The sequence below is a fragment of the Perissodus microlepis genome, chromosome 23 (genome assembly GCF_051167445.1).
Source record: "Perissodus microlepis isolate ML-2025 ecotype Zambia chromosome 23, ASM5116744v1, whole genome shotgun sequence".
Classification (NCBI taxonomy): domain Eukaryota; kingdom Metazoa; phylum Chordata; class Actinopteri; order Cichliformes; family Cichlidae; genus Perissodus; species Perissodus microlepis.
The window spans coordinates 26,654,993-26,668,272 of NC_140482.1; the positions used below are offsets into that span (position 1 = coordinate 26,654,993).

General features: G+C 38.4%; 1 protein-coding gene and 1 long non-coding RNA gene across 6 annotated transcripts in view; one reads left to right on the forward strand and one right to left on the reverse strand.

Annotated features, from left to right (window-relative positions):
* LOC146361647 (uncharacterized) overlaps positions 1-13,280 on the reverse strand; it is a 33,300-nt gene that overhangs the window by 15,459 nt on the left and 4,561 nt on the right. For all 3 annotated transcript variants that reach the window (XR_014799430.1, XR_014799431.1, XR_014799432.1), the window contains exon 3: positions 1,784-1,872. This is a non-coding gene — a long non-coding RNA (uncharacterized LOC146361647). The remainder of the gene's footprint in view (positions 1-1,783; positions 1,873-13,280) is intronic.
* Positions 1-13,280, forward strand: part of ect2 (epithelial cell transforming 2) — a 41,693-nt gene that overhangs the window by 12,596 nt on the left and 15,817 nt on the right. For 2 of the 3 annotated variants that reach the window (XM_084921536.1, XM_084921537.1), the window contains 12 exons: positions 1-30; positions 1,820-1,893; positions 3,341-3,471; positions 3,750-3,865; positions 4,755-4,817; positions 5,600-5,822; positions 7,293-7,417; positions 8,331-8,450; positions 8,529-8,597; positions 8,800-8,910; positions 10,427-10,523; positions 10,778-10,859. The exon at positions 1-30 is cut by the window's left edge and continues 78 nt beyond it. In XM_084921536.1, coding sequence (XP_084777662.1) covers positions 1-30; positions 1,820-1,893; positions 3,341-3,471; positions 3,750-3,865; positions 4,755-4,817; positions 5,600-5,822; positions 7,293-7,417; positions 8,331-8,450; positions 8,529-8,597; positions 8,800-8,910; positions 10,427-10,523; positions 10,778-10,859 — 1,241 coding nt within the window. Of the gene's footprint in view, positions 31-1,819; positions 1,894-3,340; positions 3,472-3,749; positions 3,866-4,754; positions 4,818-5,599; positions 5,823-6,006; positions 6,169-7,292; positions 7,418-8,330; positions 8,451-8,528; positions 8,598-8,799; positions 8,911-10,426; positions 10,524-10,777; positions 10,860-13,280 lie in introns of all 3 variants that reach the window. The other variant, XM_084921535.1, reaches the window with a different exon arrangement.

The following is a 13,280-nucleotide window of genomic DNA, read 5'->3' on the forward strand; positions in this document are numbered from 1 at the left end:
GCATACTCCACTCATGGAGAGAAATACAGGGTTTGTATATACTTTTCCCCTCCTGTCTTTTTACTCTCTCTGCATCCAATATTAATTGCAGTGTGTTGAAGGGATGAGCATTAATTTACAAACTTCTTAACCTATTATATACTCTTTGTTACATTTTTTTTTTTTTTTTTAAAAAACCTGTTAAGAGACACAGCACTTCCAAAGGGGCCTTTTTTTTCTACAAAGGAACACTTCACTTTCTAGCTTTTGGAGACTTGATAGGTTAACCACCACCAAATACTATCAAGAGAGATAACTGGCAAATTTTTCCCTACTCTGAAACCAAAGAAAACACAGTGAATCATTTGCTTACAAAATAAAAAACAACAACTCAGAAATAAGGCATGAAGTTTCTGAATCGATCTTCAGTTTAGTTCTGCAGTGTCTAGCTTCAGTGGTTATTGTGAGTAACCGGAGGCGTCACATTCTGCTGGATGCCCCTGATTTACATTAAGTAGCCTTAAACTGGGGAGCTGGCGACTCATTGCTCTGGTGCTCAAAATAACGCATCAAGGCTTGCAGGGAAATGATGGAGCCTACCCACATGTTCTTGACTCCATTAGAATACATGTTTAGAAGACAGGAACATTATTTACAGCTTTTGTAAAGCTAACAAACTTATTATACTTTCTGCTAAATTGTCATTGTTTTGATGCATTAACTAGAAGGATTAAAAAAATAAAAATAGAATAATTATGTTACCCTAACCATGGGGAACAAAATCTCCCCTTTTTGCAACTGAAAACAGAGCTATACGTGAAACTGAAGTCAAGACACCAAAATAATAATAATAATAATAATATATATATATATATATATATATATATATATATATATATATATATATATATATATATATATATATATATATATACACATATACACATATTTTCCAGAGAGAGAGAATGGGAGGCAACACTGTCATATTCTGAAAGTTGGAACACTTGAGTGACTTATTTCTTCCTCCTGGCTTTTTCATTGTACACCACTTCTTTTGACTGTGAAACACTGCTCTCTGCTTGAATAAATAGAATGAGCAGGACTGATGTGATGCCCCCCTGCAACCTAGCTTGAATCCTAATGTCTGTCAGAAAGTTGTAATTTAATTTCAGTTAAACAGCAGTTTTCTCTGTTTTGTGCCCTCCGTGGGGATAAATAGAGATCGATGGGTGGGCGGATGAATAGGTTGACACTTGTCATTCTTGTCGTTTTTCCGCACGGATGAACAGATGCTTGATGCTGTTCTGCTTTTAGTCATCCTCACAATTATTTTCTTATTAATCCATTTCTTCCTTTTCTCTTCCTTCACTGTTATTTCCTCTTTTCAGTTAATTTTTTCATTGTTTTGCCCTTTTCTTTCTCAAAGTATTGTGAAGGGTACATTTTGTTCTAGCAGAAAAGACAAAATGCAGTGAACTTGTTGTGAGAGGCAGTCAAGGCTGTTTTCCATTTGAAAGTGTGACGCTAACTTAAAGAAAAAAACTGAATTGTTTCAACCCCAGACACTTTTTTTGTATTGTGCCTGAAGTAGAAAATGTTTGTACCTGTCGCGTTTTGTATTGTGGTTCTGAGTGACAGGGCGATCAGGAGTAATGAAAACAGATGGGAGAGGTAGTTATGCTGTTATCAGTGACAGCAGAACTATTTGACGGTCTTTTAGTTGCAAAATTGTGCCTAGATGAATGTCATGTCCTTCTGTTTGTTATTTCTGTCATTTCTGCCTCATTTCTTATTCACCAATTACCCATTTGTGTTCTCCCCTGCTGTGTTTTGTCCTTAGCTGGCAGTGTGCATGGGGACACCCATCCTCACTCCATCATGGATTCTTAAGGCCTGGGAAAGAAGAGATTATGTGTAAGTTGAATGTTGAATACCATTTAAAGGACATGTGCTTCCAACACATGCAGTACTTTGGTAAAGCAGGTAACCAGCTAGTGCCAGCCCATCCTCTCTGGGCTTTCAACGATCAGCTGGCCTGCTAGCCAGGTTGCTATTGTGGTGATTGTCACCAATTCTAGTAGCTGCTTCCCCAAAGAGAATCTCGCCCTTGAGCTGGGACTCAAACTCTGTTGTTTTGGACTGCAGCTGGCTAAAATAATCATCATCCGCTCTGAAGATTCACTCTAATTGGCATCTCACAATGCTTAGCAAGTAAACAGGAGGAATTTAAGAAAGTAACATGGTATTTAATTAAACTACAAAAGCCTGTGAACTAAAAACATGTACAGTGGTCTCTCGTTTATCGCGAGAGTTACGTTCTAAAAATGACCCGCGATAGGTGAGATCCGCGAAGTAGCCAGCTTTATTTTTTACGATTATTATTGATGTTTGAAGGCTGTAAAACCCCTGACTACACACTTTATACACTTTTCTCAGACAGGCACGAACATTTTCACACTTTTCTCTCTTGTTTAAACAAAGTTAAAAACTTTGTGAATCAATGGTATGGAAGTAGAGGAAGCAAGAAGAATGAGTTGAGTAAAGTTTGACTTTTCTGACTGTTTTGTTTAGCTTAATGCGCCTTATAGTCCGAAAAATATGGTAACTTCTACCTTCCTTTAGCATGTCCAGAAGTCCAACTTTTTGTGCGATGGTTAGCATCTTCTTTGGTTGGTTAGAAAACTTGCAAACATACAGCATAGCACTTCAGAGTCACACTGCTAGTGATCGAATCTTTATGTAAATTTGACAAGCTGAACGCATTCTGTACTTTACAGGAGACACGGCACGGAGGAGATTGATTGACAATGGTCTACAGCCAATCGGGACACAGAACACAATGTGCTGTTACAAAAAAAAAAAAAAAATCATGCATAATTGCACAAAAATAAATCAGCGAAGCCGCGAAAGGTGAACCGCGTTATAGCAACGGACCTCTGTATATGTATCCCTCCCCCACCATAAAGCAAGATCTAAATGTGATTTTCCCACCCTGAAATGGTATAAAACCAGTGCAAGTTAACAAGCTTTGTTGTTTCTGAATTGTTTCAAGCATGTTCCACCACTGTCTTCATGATGGCAGTGCTGACAAGAGTTCAAATTGGCTGATAATAAGCCATGTCAGGGCATCAAGCTGATGTTTATTACCTTGCTATGTGCCCAGAGGGGATAATTGTAAAACTGTCTTGTTTACTTATTGTTATGCATGATTCATGTCACCTATTATATACTTTGCATATCAGTGTTAGTTAAGCAGCCATTAGATAATTATTTTATGTTTAATTGCATCGCACACTACTGTTACTTACTGCACATACTGTTCAGTACAGTAAAGTCATTATTAATTTTATTTTTTGTGAAGAAATTTCCATGCAGGTGACGAGGAGTTTCGAACTGAGTTCAAAGTGCCCCCGTTTCAGGACTGCGTTCTCAGTTTTTTGGGGTTTTCTGAGGAAGAGAAGGCCAACATGGAAGAGAGGACTCTTAAACACGGTCAGTGCCACAGTCTATGAAAGCTTCATACAAAGTACACTAAAGACATTTAAAATCAGTTTTAGCACCCTCTACTACAGGAAGGTTTTTTGTTTAAAGCCGTGTGGAGAAATTTTGCAGTTTTTCTACAGTTTCTTGTCTGTAATCCCAGACTGAGTCTTTCTGACCCTGACTGTAATTTAGAGGTTATTGTCTCATGTTCCAGAATGAATCTGTGATAAGGATTTAGTGTTGTATGCATTTTATTTATATAATCTCCTGGTTTTTCTTTATGAAAGGTGGCACGTACCTTGAGGTTGGAAATGAAAGGTGTACGCACATGGTTGTGGAGGAAAACCTGGTAAAGGAGCTACCATTTTCTCCCTCCAAGAACCTATTTGTGGTCAAACAAGAGGTAGGCCTTTATATGTTTATTTTCTTGTCTTTGGCATTGGTTTTTACTTAAAATAGCCTTGGATAATTATTGACATTATCATGGAATGACACACATTATAGACTAGAAACTATCTACTGATGGGATCACACTAGCTTTGATGCTTTTTAACGTACTGATGTTCTGACCCAGAAGAAGCTATTACTCAAGCTATTACTCAAGGTAACAGATAGTAATAATATAATTACTCTATTATTACTACTTATCATTGGTCAGCCCTATATGTCAATAAACTCTGCCTTCAGTTTGCTCTAAACTGCACATTTAAGCTTTTTTTTCTCTGCTTTGCTGCCATGTTTTGTTGTTATTCTTGAGATCAACTACTAAAGCTGCTTAACATCACCAAACAAGCCATTAAAAGTTCAGAACAGCATCTCATACACACAGTAATGTTTCTGTGCAACTTCAAGACCAAAACAAGTTTGATTGGTAGTGGCTAAGACTGTCCAGACATAGCTGAATAATTAGTGTCCACTGGGGTTATGTTGCAGGAGGACAGGGACACAGAGCAAAATAATGAATGCTCTGAAACAGAGTAATTATCTGATCAGGATTCTGTTAAGGTTAAATCTCAGTCAATACTGTCTCTGCTTCCCCCCCTTTTCCTTCCGATGCTGTCAGAGAGGGGGTGAAAAATAGAGTTCCTCTTCCAGTGGATGAAAAGGTTAAATCACCTACATAACTTGGTTTGCCTGTATTGTTAACTACACAGTCAATATAGTGGTATCATTTTCTTTACTTTGTCAGTTTTATTGGTTTTCAAAGGAAAGGGTACGATATTAAGCATTGTTAATCTTTTTCTGTCTTTGTCCTAACTCGGGTCAATAAAAACTGTTGTTTCTTCTCGCAGTGGTTCTGGGGAAGTATTCAGATGGATGCTCGAGCTGGAGAATCCATGTACCTCTATGAGAAGGTGAGTACATGATTATTAAATTATTATTTGCGAATCTGTAAAAGCAAAAATTATGTACACAAAAAATAGATATGCTATATTTATGTAAGACAACAAACGGTACAAGGAGGATTTTTTTTTCTAGATGTGCAAGTACAGCATACAGCCAGTATTTAGAAACAGTTCTCCTATTTGTTTTTTTTTTTTTATTCTAAGCTCTTTTATTTGTTTACATTGTCCCTGTTCCTGTTTAAATACTTAATTTTTAGTTTGATGGTTTTAGCTTGCATATTCCTGACCAGTGGTAAACTGCCATCTGTTCTTTTAAGTCTTGCCATATTAATTCTTACCCCTTTCACTTCATTATGGAGTTTCCTATCACTCTCAAGCTTTATGCTGGATCCAGATTACACAGTGTTATCACAAAACTAGCTGAAGCTGTAAAGCTGTAAAACAAATAAATAAATAATTATTTGAACATTTAAAAACCATGGCTGCCCTACATGACAATCAGTGCTTCATCTTGGACTTCCTCACAATATTGAGGAAGCAACTGTTGTGTCGAAAAACTGTGACAACTTCCAGAAAGTGTCCATGACGAACTGTAAAATCTCAGGGTACCTTTCCACATGCAACATAGAAATGAGGGATGAGATTAAGTGTAGATGATCCATACTGGCCTTTTTGTACTTCTCATTCATTTCATAATTTGCAAGCAATGTTCATGACCTTTTCATTCTTTAGTTTTTACATAGGTTGCTTTGTGTTTACCGTGAGCTGTCTTTTTCCTCTCTGCACTTCAGAATGACAGCCCAGCTATGAAGAAAGCAGTGTCCCTCCTTTCCCTCACCACCCCAAACAGTAACCGTAAGCGTCGACGTCTGAAGGACACATTGGCTCAGCTCACCAAAGAAACGGAGATCTCTCCCTTCCCTCCGCGCAAAAGACCGTCAGCAGAGCACTCGTTGTCTATTGGTTCACTGCTGGACATCTCTAATACTCCAGAGACATGCAAGGCTTTGGCAGGTATTGATGGGAGAATGGATGACAGTCTCTTTTATGCAACTCTTAAGCAATTATGTCATATATACATTTTGCTAAATATTAATGGATCCCTGCAGGCAGTGTTTGTTTTTCCCACTGTAGTTGTGCTTTAGTTGAGTTTTTCTTTCTTCGGATGAAAACTGTACACAACTCTTCTTATTTCCAGAAGACAGAGTAGGAGACAGTTTTGTGACCAAGACTAGGATAGGAAGAAGGAAAACCAGGGAAAGGAGTAGGACAGACAGGGAGGAGAGGAGAAAAAGGTCCCACCTGACTAGAAATGCTTGTCAACAACCAGAAGAAGAGCAGCACCAGGGAACTTATGGAGGTTTGGATTTTGAGCAGGACAGTGGTGATACTGGTTGGCATTAATTAAGAGCTATTACAAAGTTATTGTTTGATGGATGACAAACTGCCTTTACGGTAATGGAGTTGTTTTTTATCTGTAACACAACCAAATAGTTTCTGTTTTTTTAGTTATGTTCCCAATCACTCCCAGGCCAGCTGAGCATAATGGAGTACAAATGTGAAGTAGTCGCCAGTTTGTCACCCTCAAACAAGCCGAGGTTTAATTTCTGGATAGCTCAGTGGATAGTGTAACTGTGCATGGCTTAACTATAAAAACCCATAATGAAGAGATTACAAGTATCATTGTATACAAAATGAAAATCTTAAGCACTGCAACTGACTAGTCACCAAATATTAGAAAATACTAGCCTTACTTCCACTCAATGCAGTACCTTCATCTAAAGAGCATAGTTTAATACTTTAATTTGGCTTAAAGTGTTAGGGGGGGGATAAGATAAAAGCAGAACATGTAACAGATGTCAGATGAAAAGAAAAAATAGCCATTGGCAGACATAAACATAACCACTTAGCTCTGGGACGTTCAGCTTCTGATAACTCAGTTTTAGGAAAAATGCCAAGAAATTTCTCAAGGAGGTCGTCTTCACAGTCGGCACAGAGCAATGTAAGACACGTTTTGTGTGAACGTCTGACTCTCGATTTGGCAAACGGCATGTTCTCTAACTTTGAGAGCACTGGCTTGTAAAGACCAATGAGGTCAGCCAGGCCATGTCAAAGGAAATAATTCTTTAAAGTCAAATAAATATATTAACTCTGTGTACCAACATGAATAAACCAAAACCTATTAAAAACCTATAACCTATATTTTTGCATTTACATACTTTTCATTCCATTACATACATTGTGCCAGTAACCCGCACAATAGAATTGGCTTACAGTACATAAAAAATATTTATAATAATAATAATAATAATTATTATTATTATTATTATTATTATTATTATTATTATTATTATTATTATGTTTTCAGTCAGTTATAGTTGTTAACAAGCTATGATAGTGAATGGACACCTGGCACTCTCTGCCTGTACTTCAGTGCACCATTATAACCTTATGTCTTCCTGCCTGGCTTCTTTGTTCCTCCAGAGAGTTCGAAGCCTTCTAAGAGTTCAACTCCGGTTCTTTCCAAGCAGTCAGCCAGGTGGCAGGTCTCCAAGGAGCTCTACCAAACTGAAAGCAACTATGTAGACATTTTAAGCACCATCCTACAGGTAAGTGTGTGTCTGTGTTCACATGGTGTGCACAGTTCTAATATTCCCCCTCAGGTCGAACTGTGTGTTGTCCCTGGCGACAGTTTGAGGCTAAACTATAATCATTAAAGGTTTGTGTGTGTATGTGTGTATTTGCAAGCTGCAACTTGGCCTGTCTTATCAGTTGGTCCCAGCAGAGAGTCGGACAGCTGACCAGTGAGGGAGAAAATGACCTGCCTGACCATTTCTCTCTGTCTCCGCTTGAGAATCTTTTACTTTTTTTTTTGATTTCCTCCATTTTGATGTTGCTTACTTTCAGGTTGCTTCTGTGGCTCTTCCACTGTGATTTTTTTTTTTTTTTTTTAATCAAAGAAAAACACAGCAGAAACTGACTCCATTATCCAGAGATTCAGAATTTCATGCATGCCTAAAAAGATGTAGTGCTGTTTATTACGGCATGTTTCATTGTTGGGTCATGTTTCTTTTTCTTTAGTATTTATAGACACAGGGAATTACTAAAGCAGATGGTATAAGCTCGTGTTTCGAATGACAGTAGACTGATAATTGGATTTCATTTTTCAACCTGAAACAACAATGGCACAGTTGATTGGAGATGGGAAAAACAGATAAAGATAAAATGTATTATACCTTTTCTGTCTTTTCTCACAAGTGATGTTCACATTTACATGAATTAACTTGAACACAACATGATGGCATAAAAGCCTGAAAATACTAAAGCTTCAAGCCATTTTCTTCATGTATGATTAGAAGACAATTGAAAAATAATATCCAGAAATTATCCCCATCTCTGGGCACGTTGCTCTGGATTGTAATTTCATCTAAAATGTTGGTCTTTGATCTTTTGACATGTGCATCATTCTTGGTTCTTCATGGTGTATAATAAAGTATTTCCCATATTTATTTTAATCTTTAGCTTTTCAAGCATCCATTGGAAAAAGAGGGACAGGTGGGTGGACCCATCCTGGCTCAAGAGGAGATTAAGACAATATTTGGCAGCATCCCAGACATCTATGAAGTTCATACCAGAATAAAGGTAATGTATCCCCAAATGTCTGTCTTATGCAAAAATGGGAGAAAAGTTTTGTTGTTAACCTTCTGGTCTGTTGATCAGAATGATCTTGAGGAGCTCCTCACAGACTGGTCAGAAAACAGAAGCGTTGGAAACATCATTCTGAAATACGTGAGTTTCTACGTGTTTATACATGATGTATACATGCTATAAAAGTTCACACATGCTTGGTGGTCAAGGCTGGTCAAAGTCAGAGAAATTGATATCGGTGTCATGGTGTGTCAAATTACTTAATGAGACTAGTATTTTCGATTCTCAAGTAAACTTCATTCTTCTGTGTGACTCTTCCTTTTTTTTGTTTCCTTCCTTATAGTCTAAAGAGCTGGTGAAGGCCTATCCCCCCTTTGTTAACTTTTTTGAAATGAGCAAAGAGACCATTGTTCGGTGTGAGAAACAAAAACCACGCTTTCATGCATTCCTCAAGGTATGACCTTTTATGTTTGTGTGTTTTTGTCTGTCTAGTGGATTTCATGACATGAGCAAAAAAAAAAAAAAATCTGATACATAAAAAAACCCCAACTTGATTAAAATTTGACAGATGTTTGCATCCACAGTCTTTTGACTGTTTACCACTGCAAATACTAAATCTTTCAGAGGAAGTCACATTATGTCCCCTTGCACCTGTCCACCTGTGACTGACACTGACTCTCTTCAATTTTTATCAAAACTACGATCCTTCAACTTGAGTTTTAATTTTGAGAATTTGGCAGGCAACTCCCTCCCTGCAACTTGCCAAATCTGGTGAGTGGGTCAGGTGGTGAGGTGAAGATTGTGTTGGTATGCATAAAAGACTTTTGCTTTCATTGTGCACTCAACATGGCGCACACCTTCAGTTTAGATTGTTTCCTCTGAATGTTCACTGTCACATCCCAGTAGATTTTGCACATTACAGTAGAATCTCTTGTTGACAGTCTGACCCAAGGGGACAAGTTCACAGTGCACAACGAATGCTGAGAGGGGAAAAAAAAGAGATAATGTGACCATACTCCCAGTGTCACTCTTCACTTAATGTGCTACCCTCAGGCTTATAAACTGTGGACTCTTCAACTGAAAATTACAGTGGTTGTAGCGGGAGACCAGACTCTCATCACCAGCAATATTTCATCTCATGAATTCAAAACAGAAGCTGATGTTGGCTGTCTGCGTTGCAGTTTCACTGCAGACCTCGAACTTGCGCAAACAGTGCAAGTGGTAAGAACTGAGCTTCCAGGGAACAACAAAGCTGGCACACTGGATGCTGTCTGAACATGATGACAAGATGACCTTAAACACCCTAATTTTACTGGCCTGTTTCCAGAATTTTTTGATCACGCCTCATAAGTCTAAAGACTTTTCGCTGGCTTAGAAAATCAGATGCTCAGAAGAAGACTCACAGATTAATAAAACATAAACACCACCTCAGATTACCTAACTATTAAATTGTTTAGTACTTGCATAGCATTTTTCTACTCAAGCACTCAAAATGCTTTCTTACAAGCTTCAGTCACCCATTCACATACACATTGATACAAGCACTTTTTTTATGCGCCTAAGCTCTTTTAACTTAACACATATACACTCCATTGGCTGCATCAGGGGCAGCTTGGGGTTCAGTCTCATGCCCAGAGATACTCCAACAAGCTTGACTACAGACAGGAGGAGCTGGGGATTGAACCACCAACCTTCTGAATGATCAACCTGCTTCTTGAGCCAGGCCTAAATTGGCTTTCTCCAGTGCATGTAAACATATAAGCAACAGATAAAACAGACATAGCATTTATTACTTTGACATGTGTTGTGATGTGGACATGTCCTTGTTTTTTATGTTTTGGTTATTTATTTATTCTTTTATTTTATTAACTTTTTTAAGAATAAATTTTCCAGTTATCACGTAAATTAGGATTTAAATAACCCGCAGAAGTCTAAATCAAGCTTCAATTTTATTTGCTTCCATTATACAGATTAACCAGGCCAAGCCAGAATGTGGCAGGCAGACACTGGTGGAGCTGCTCATAAGACCAGTACAGAGACTGCCTAGCGTGGCCCTTCTTCTTAATGGTAACGCATAAATATATAACCCTTTGTCAAAATAGTTTAGATGAACTTTTTGCAGCAACCCTCCTTGTCTTTTTTTTTTTTTTTTTTAAATCTTTCCCCATCTACATCTGCCACCATTTTTCTTTATGTCCTGTATATCCCCTTTTGTAACTTCTCTTCCTCTGTTCTTTTCTGTTCATATTTCTCTGTGATTTTCATCTCTTCTCTCCTGTCTACTTCTTACGAAACTTTTTCCATTCTTTTCTCTATTCCAGACATAAAGAAACATACATCGGATGACAACCCAGACAAGATAACACTGGAGAAAGCAATTGAGTCTCTGAAAGAAGTCATGACGTGAGTTGGTGTGACCTTAACCTTGCTTTTGTGACAATTTCTCAGCCAGCGTTGTTTGATCATTTATACATTTTAACACTTTCTTGTGAATTCTCTTTTATCAATGATAATGAGTCTTGACCATCATGCATATTCAAATTGTAGTAATTGACCATTGTTCAGTAAAGATTTGGCAATAATTGAAGCTGTTTAAATCTTGACACAACTGAAGAACTGCTGCAGATATTCTTGGAGCCATAGTCTGAAAAAACAGCTACCTTTTAATACAGGTGTATGCTTGTAAAGCATGAAATGTGCCATAGTAGAGAATAATAAAACCGTTTGTATACAGGGAGTGCAGAATTATTAGGCAAGTTGTATTTTTGAGGAATAATTTTATTATTGAACAACAACCATGTTCTCAATGAACCCAAAAAACTCATTAATAGCAAAGCTGAATGTTTTTGGAAGTAGTTTTTAGTTTGTTTTTAGTTTTAGCAATTTTAGGGGGATATCTGTGTGTGCAGGTGACTATTACTGTGCATAATTATTAGGCAACTTAACAAAAAACAAATATATACCCATTTCAATTATTTATTTTTACCAGTGAAACCAATATAACATCTCCACATTCACAAATATACATTTCTGACATTCAAAAACAAAACAAAAACAAATCAGCGACCAATATAGCCACCTTTCTTTGCAAGGACACTCAAAAGCCTGCCATCCATGGATTCTGTCAGTGTTTTGATCTGTTCACCATCAACATTGCGTGCAGCAGCAACCACAGCCTCCCAGACACTGTTCAGAGAGGTGTACTGTTTTCCCTCCTTGTAAATCTCACATTTGATGATGGACCACAGGTTCTCAATGGGGTTCAGATCAGGTGAACAAGGAGGCCATGTCATTAGTTTTTCTTCTTTTATACCCTTTCTTGCCAGCCACGCTGTGGAGTACTTGGACGCGTGTGATGGAGCATTGTCCTGCATGAAAATCATGTTTTTCTTGAAGGATGCAGACTTCTTCCTGTACCTCTGCTTGAAGAAGGTGTCTTCCAGAAACTGGCAGTAGGACTGGGAGTTGAGCTTGACTCCATCCTCAACCCGAAAAGGCCCCACAAGCTCATCTTTGATGATACCAAACCAGTACTCCACCTCCACCTTGCTGGCGTCTGAGTCGGACTGGAGCTCTCTGCCCTTTACCAATCCAGCCACGGGCCCCTCCATCTGGCCCATCAAGACTCACTCTCATTTCATCAGTCCATAAAACCTTAGAAAAATCAGTCTTGAGATATTTCTTGGCCCAGTCTTGACGTTTCAGCTTGTGTGTCTTGTTCAGTGGTGGTCGTCTTTCAGCCTTTCTTACCTTGGCCATGTCTCTGAGTATTGCACACCTTGTGCTTTTGGGCACTCCAGTGATGTTGCAGCTCTGAAATATGGCCAAACTGGTGGCAAGTGGCATCTAGGCAGCTGCACGCTTGACTTTTCTCAGTTCATGGGCAGTTATTTGGCGCCTTGGTTTTTCCACACGTTTCTTGCGACCCTGTTGACTATTTTGAATGAAACGCTTGATTGTTCGATGATCACGCTTCAGAAGCTTTGCAATTTTGAGACTGCTGCATCCCTCTGCAAGATATCTCACTATTTTTGACTTTTCTGAGCCTGTCAAGTCCTTCTTTTGACCCATTTTGCCAAAGGAAAGGACGTTGCCTAATAATTATGCACACCTGATATAGGGTGTTGATGTCATTAGACCACACCCCTTCTCATTACAGAGATGCACATCACCTAATATGCTTAATTGGTAGTAGGCCTTCGAGCCTATACAGCTTGGAGTAAGACAACATGCATGAAGAGGATGATGTGGACAAAATGCTCATTTGCCTAATAATTCTGCACTCCCTGTAGTCGGTGGTTATGCTACTTAAATTAATTAGACTTGGCAATTTAACTTTAAGGTCACACCTCTGGACTTTGATCATCTCCAGCCGGATGATGCATTCTATCCAACAGTGCAAACATCTGTGATAACCAGTCTCATTTTACATTCTCATGTGGCTTTAACTAGGTCAGATGTTCTAAACAGGTGGCTATAATAATATCCCCTGAAATTAGCAGAAGTAGTCTGCAAGGTGGAATTCAGTGGAGTGCCACCTTGTGAAATTTTCTTAATGCTCAAAACAGCATTTTAACCAACAGCCAACTAGGTTTTTAATTTTCTGTTATGTACTCGTCCAAGAGAAATGTATTCTCTAACCATTTCGAAGTACTTCACCTCCTCATTACTTTCCTAAATGTCCAGCGAACGCACAATCGATCCAATACCGGCTTCCAGTGACTGTATTTGTCAGTACTCTAATATCAGCATACACTGATGCATGGATTCATAAAAGGAAAAATATGCAGCACTAACATTATTCAATACCATTTAAAGGGACCT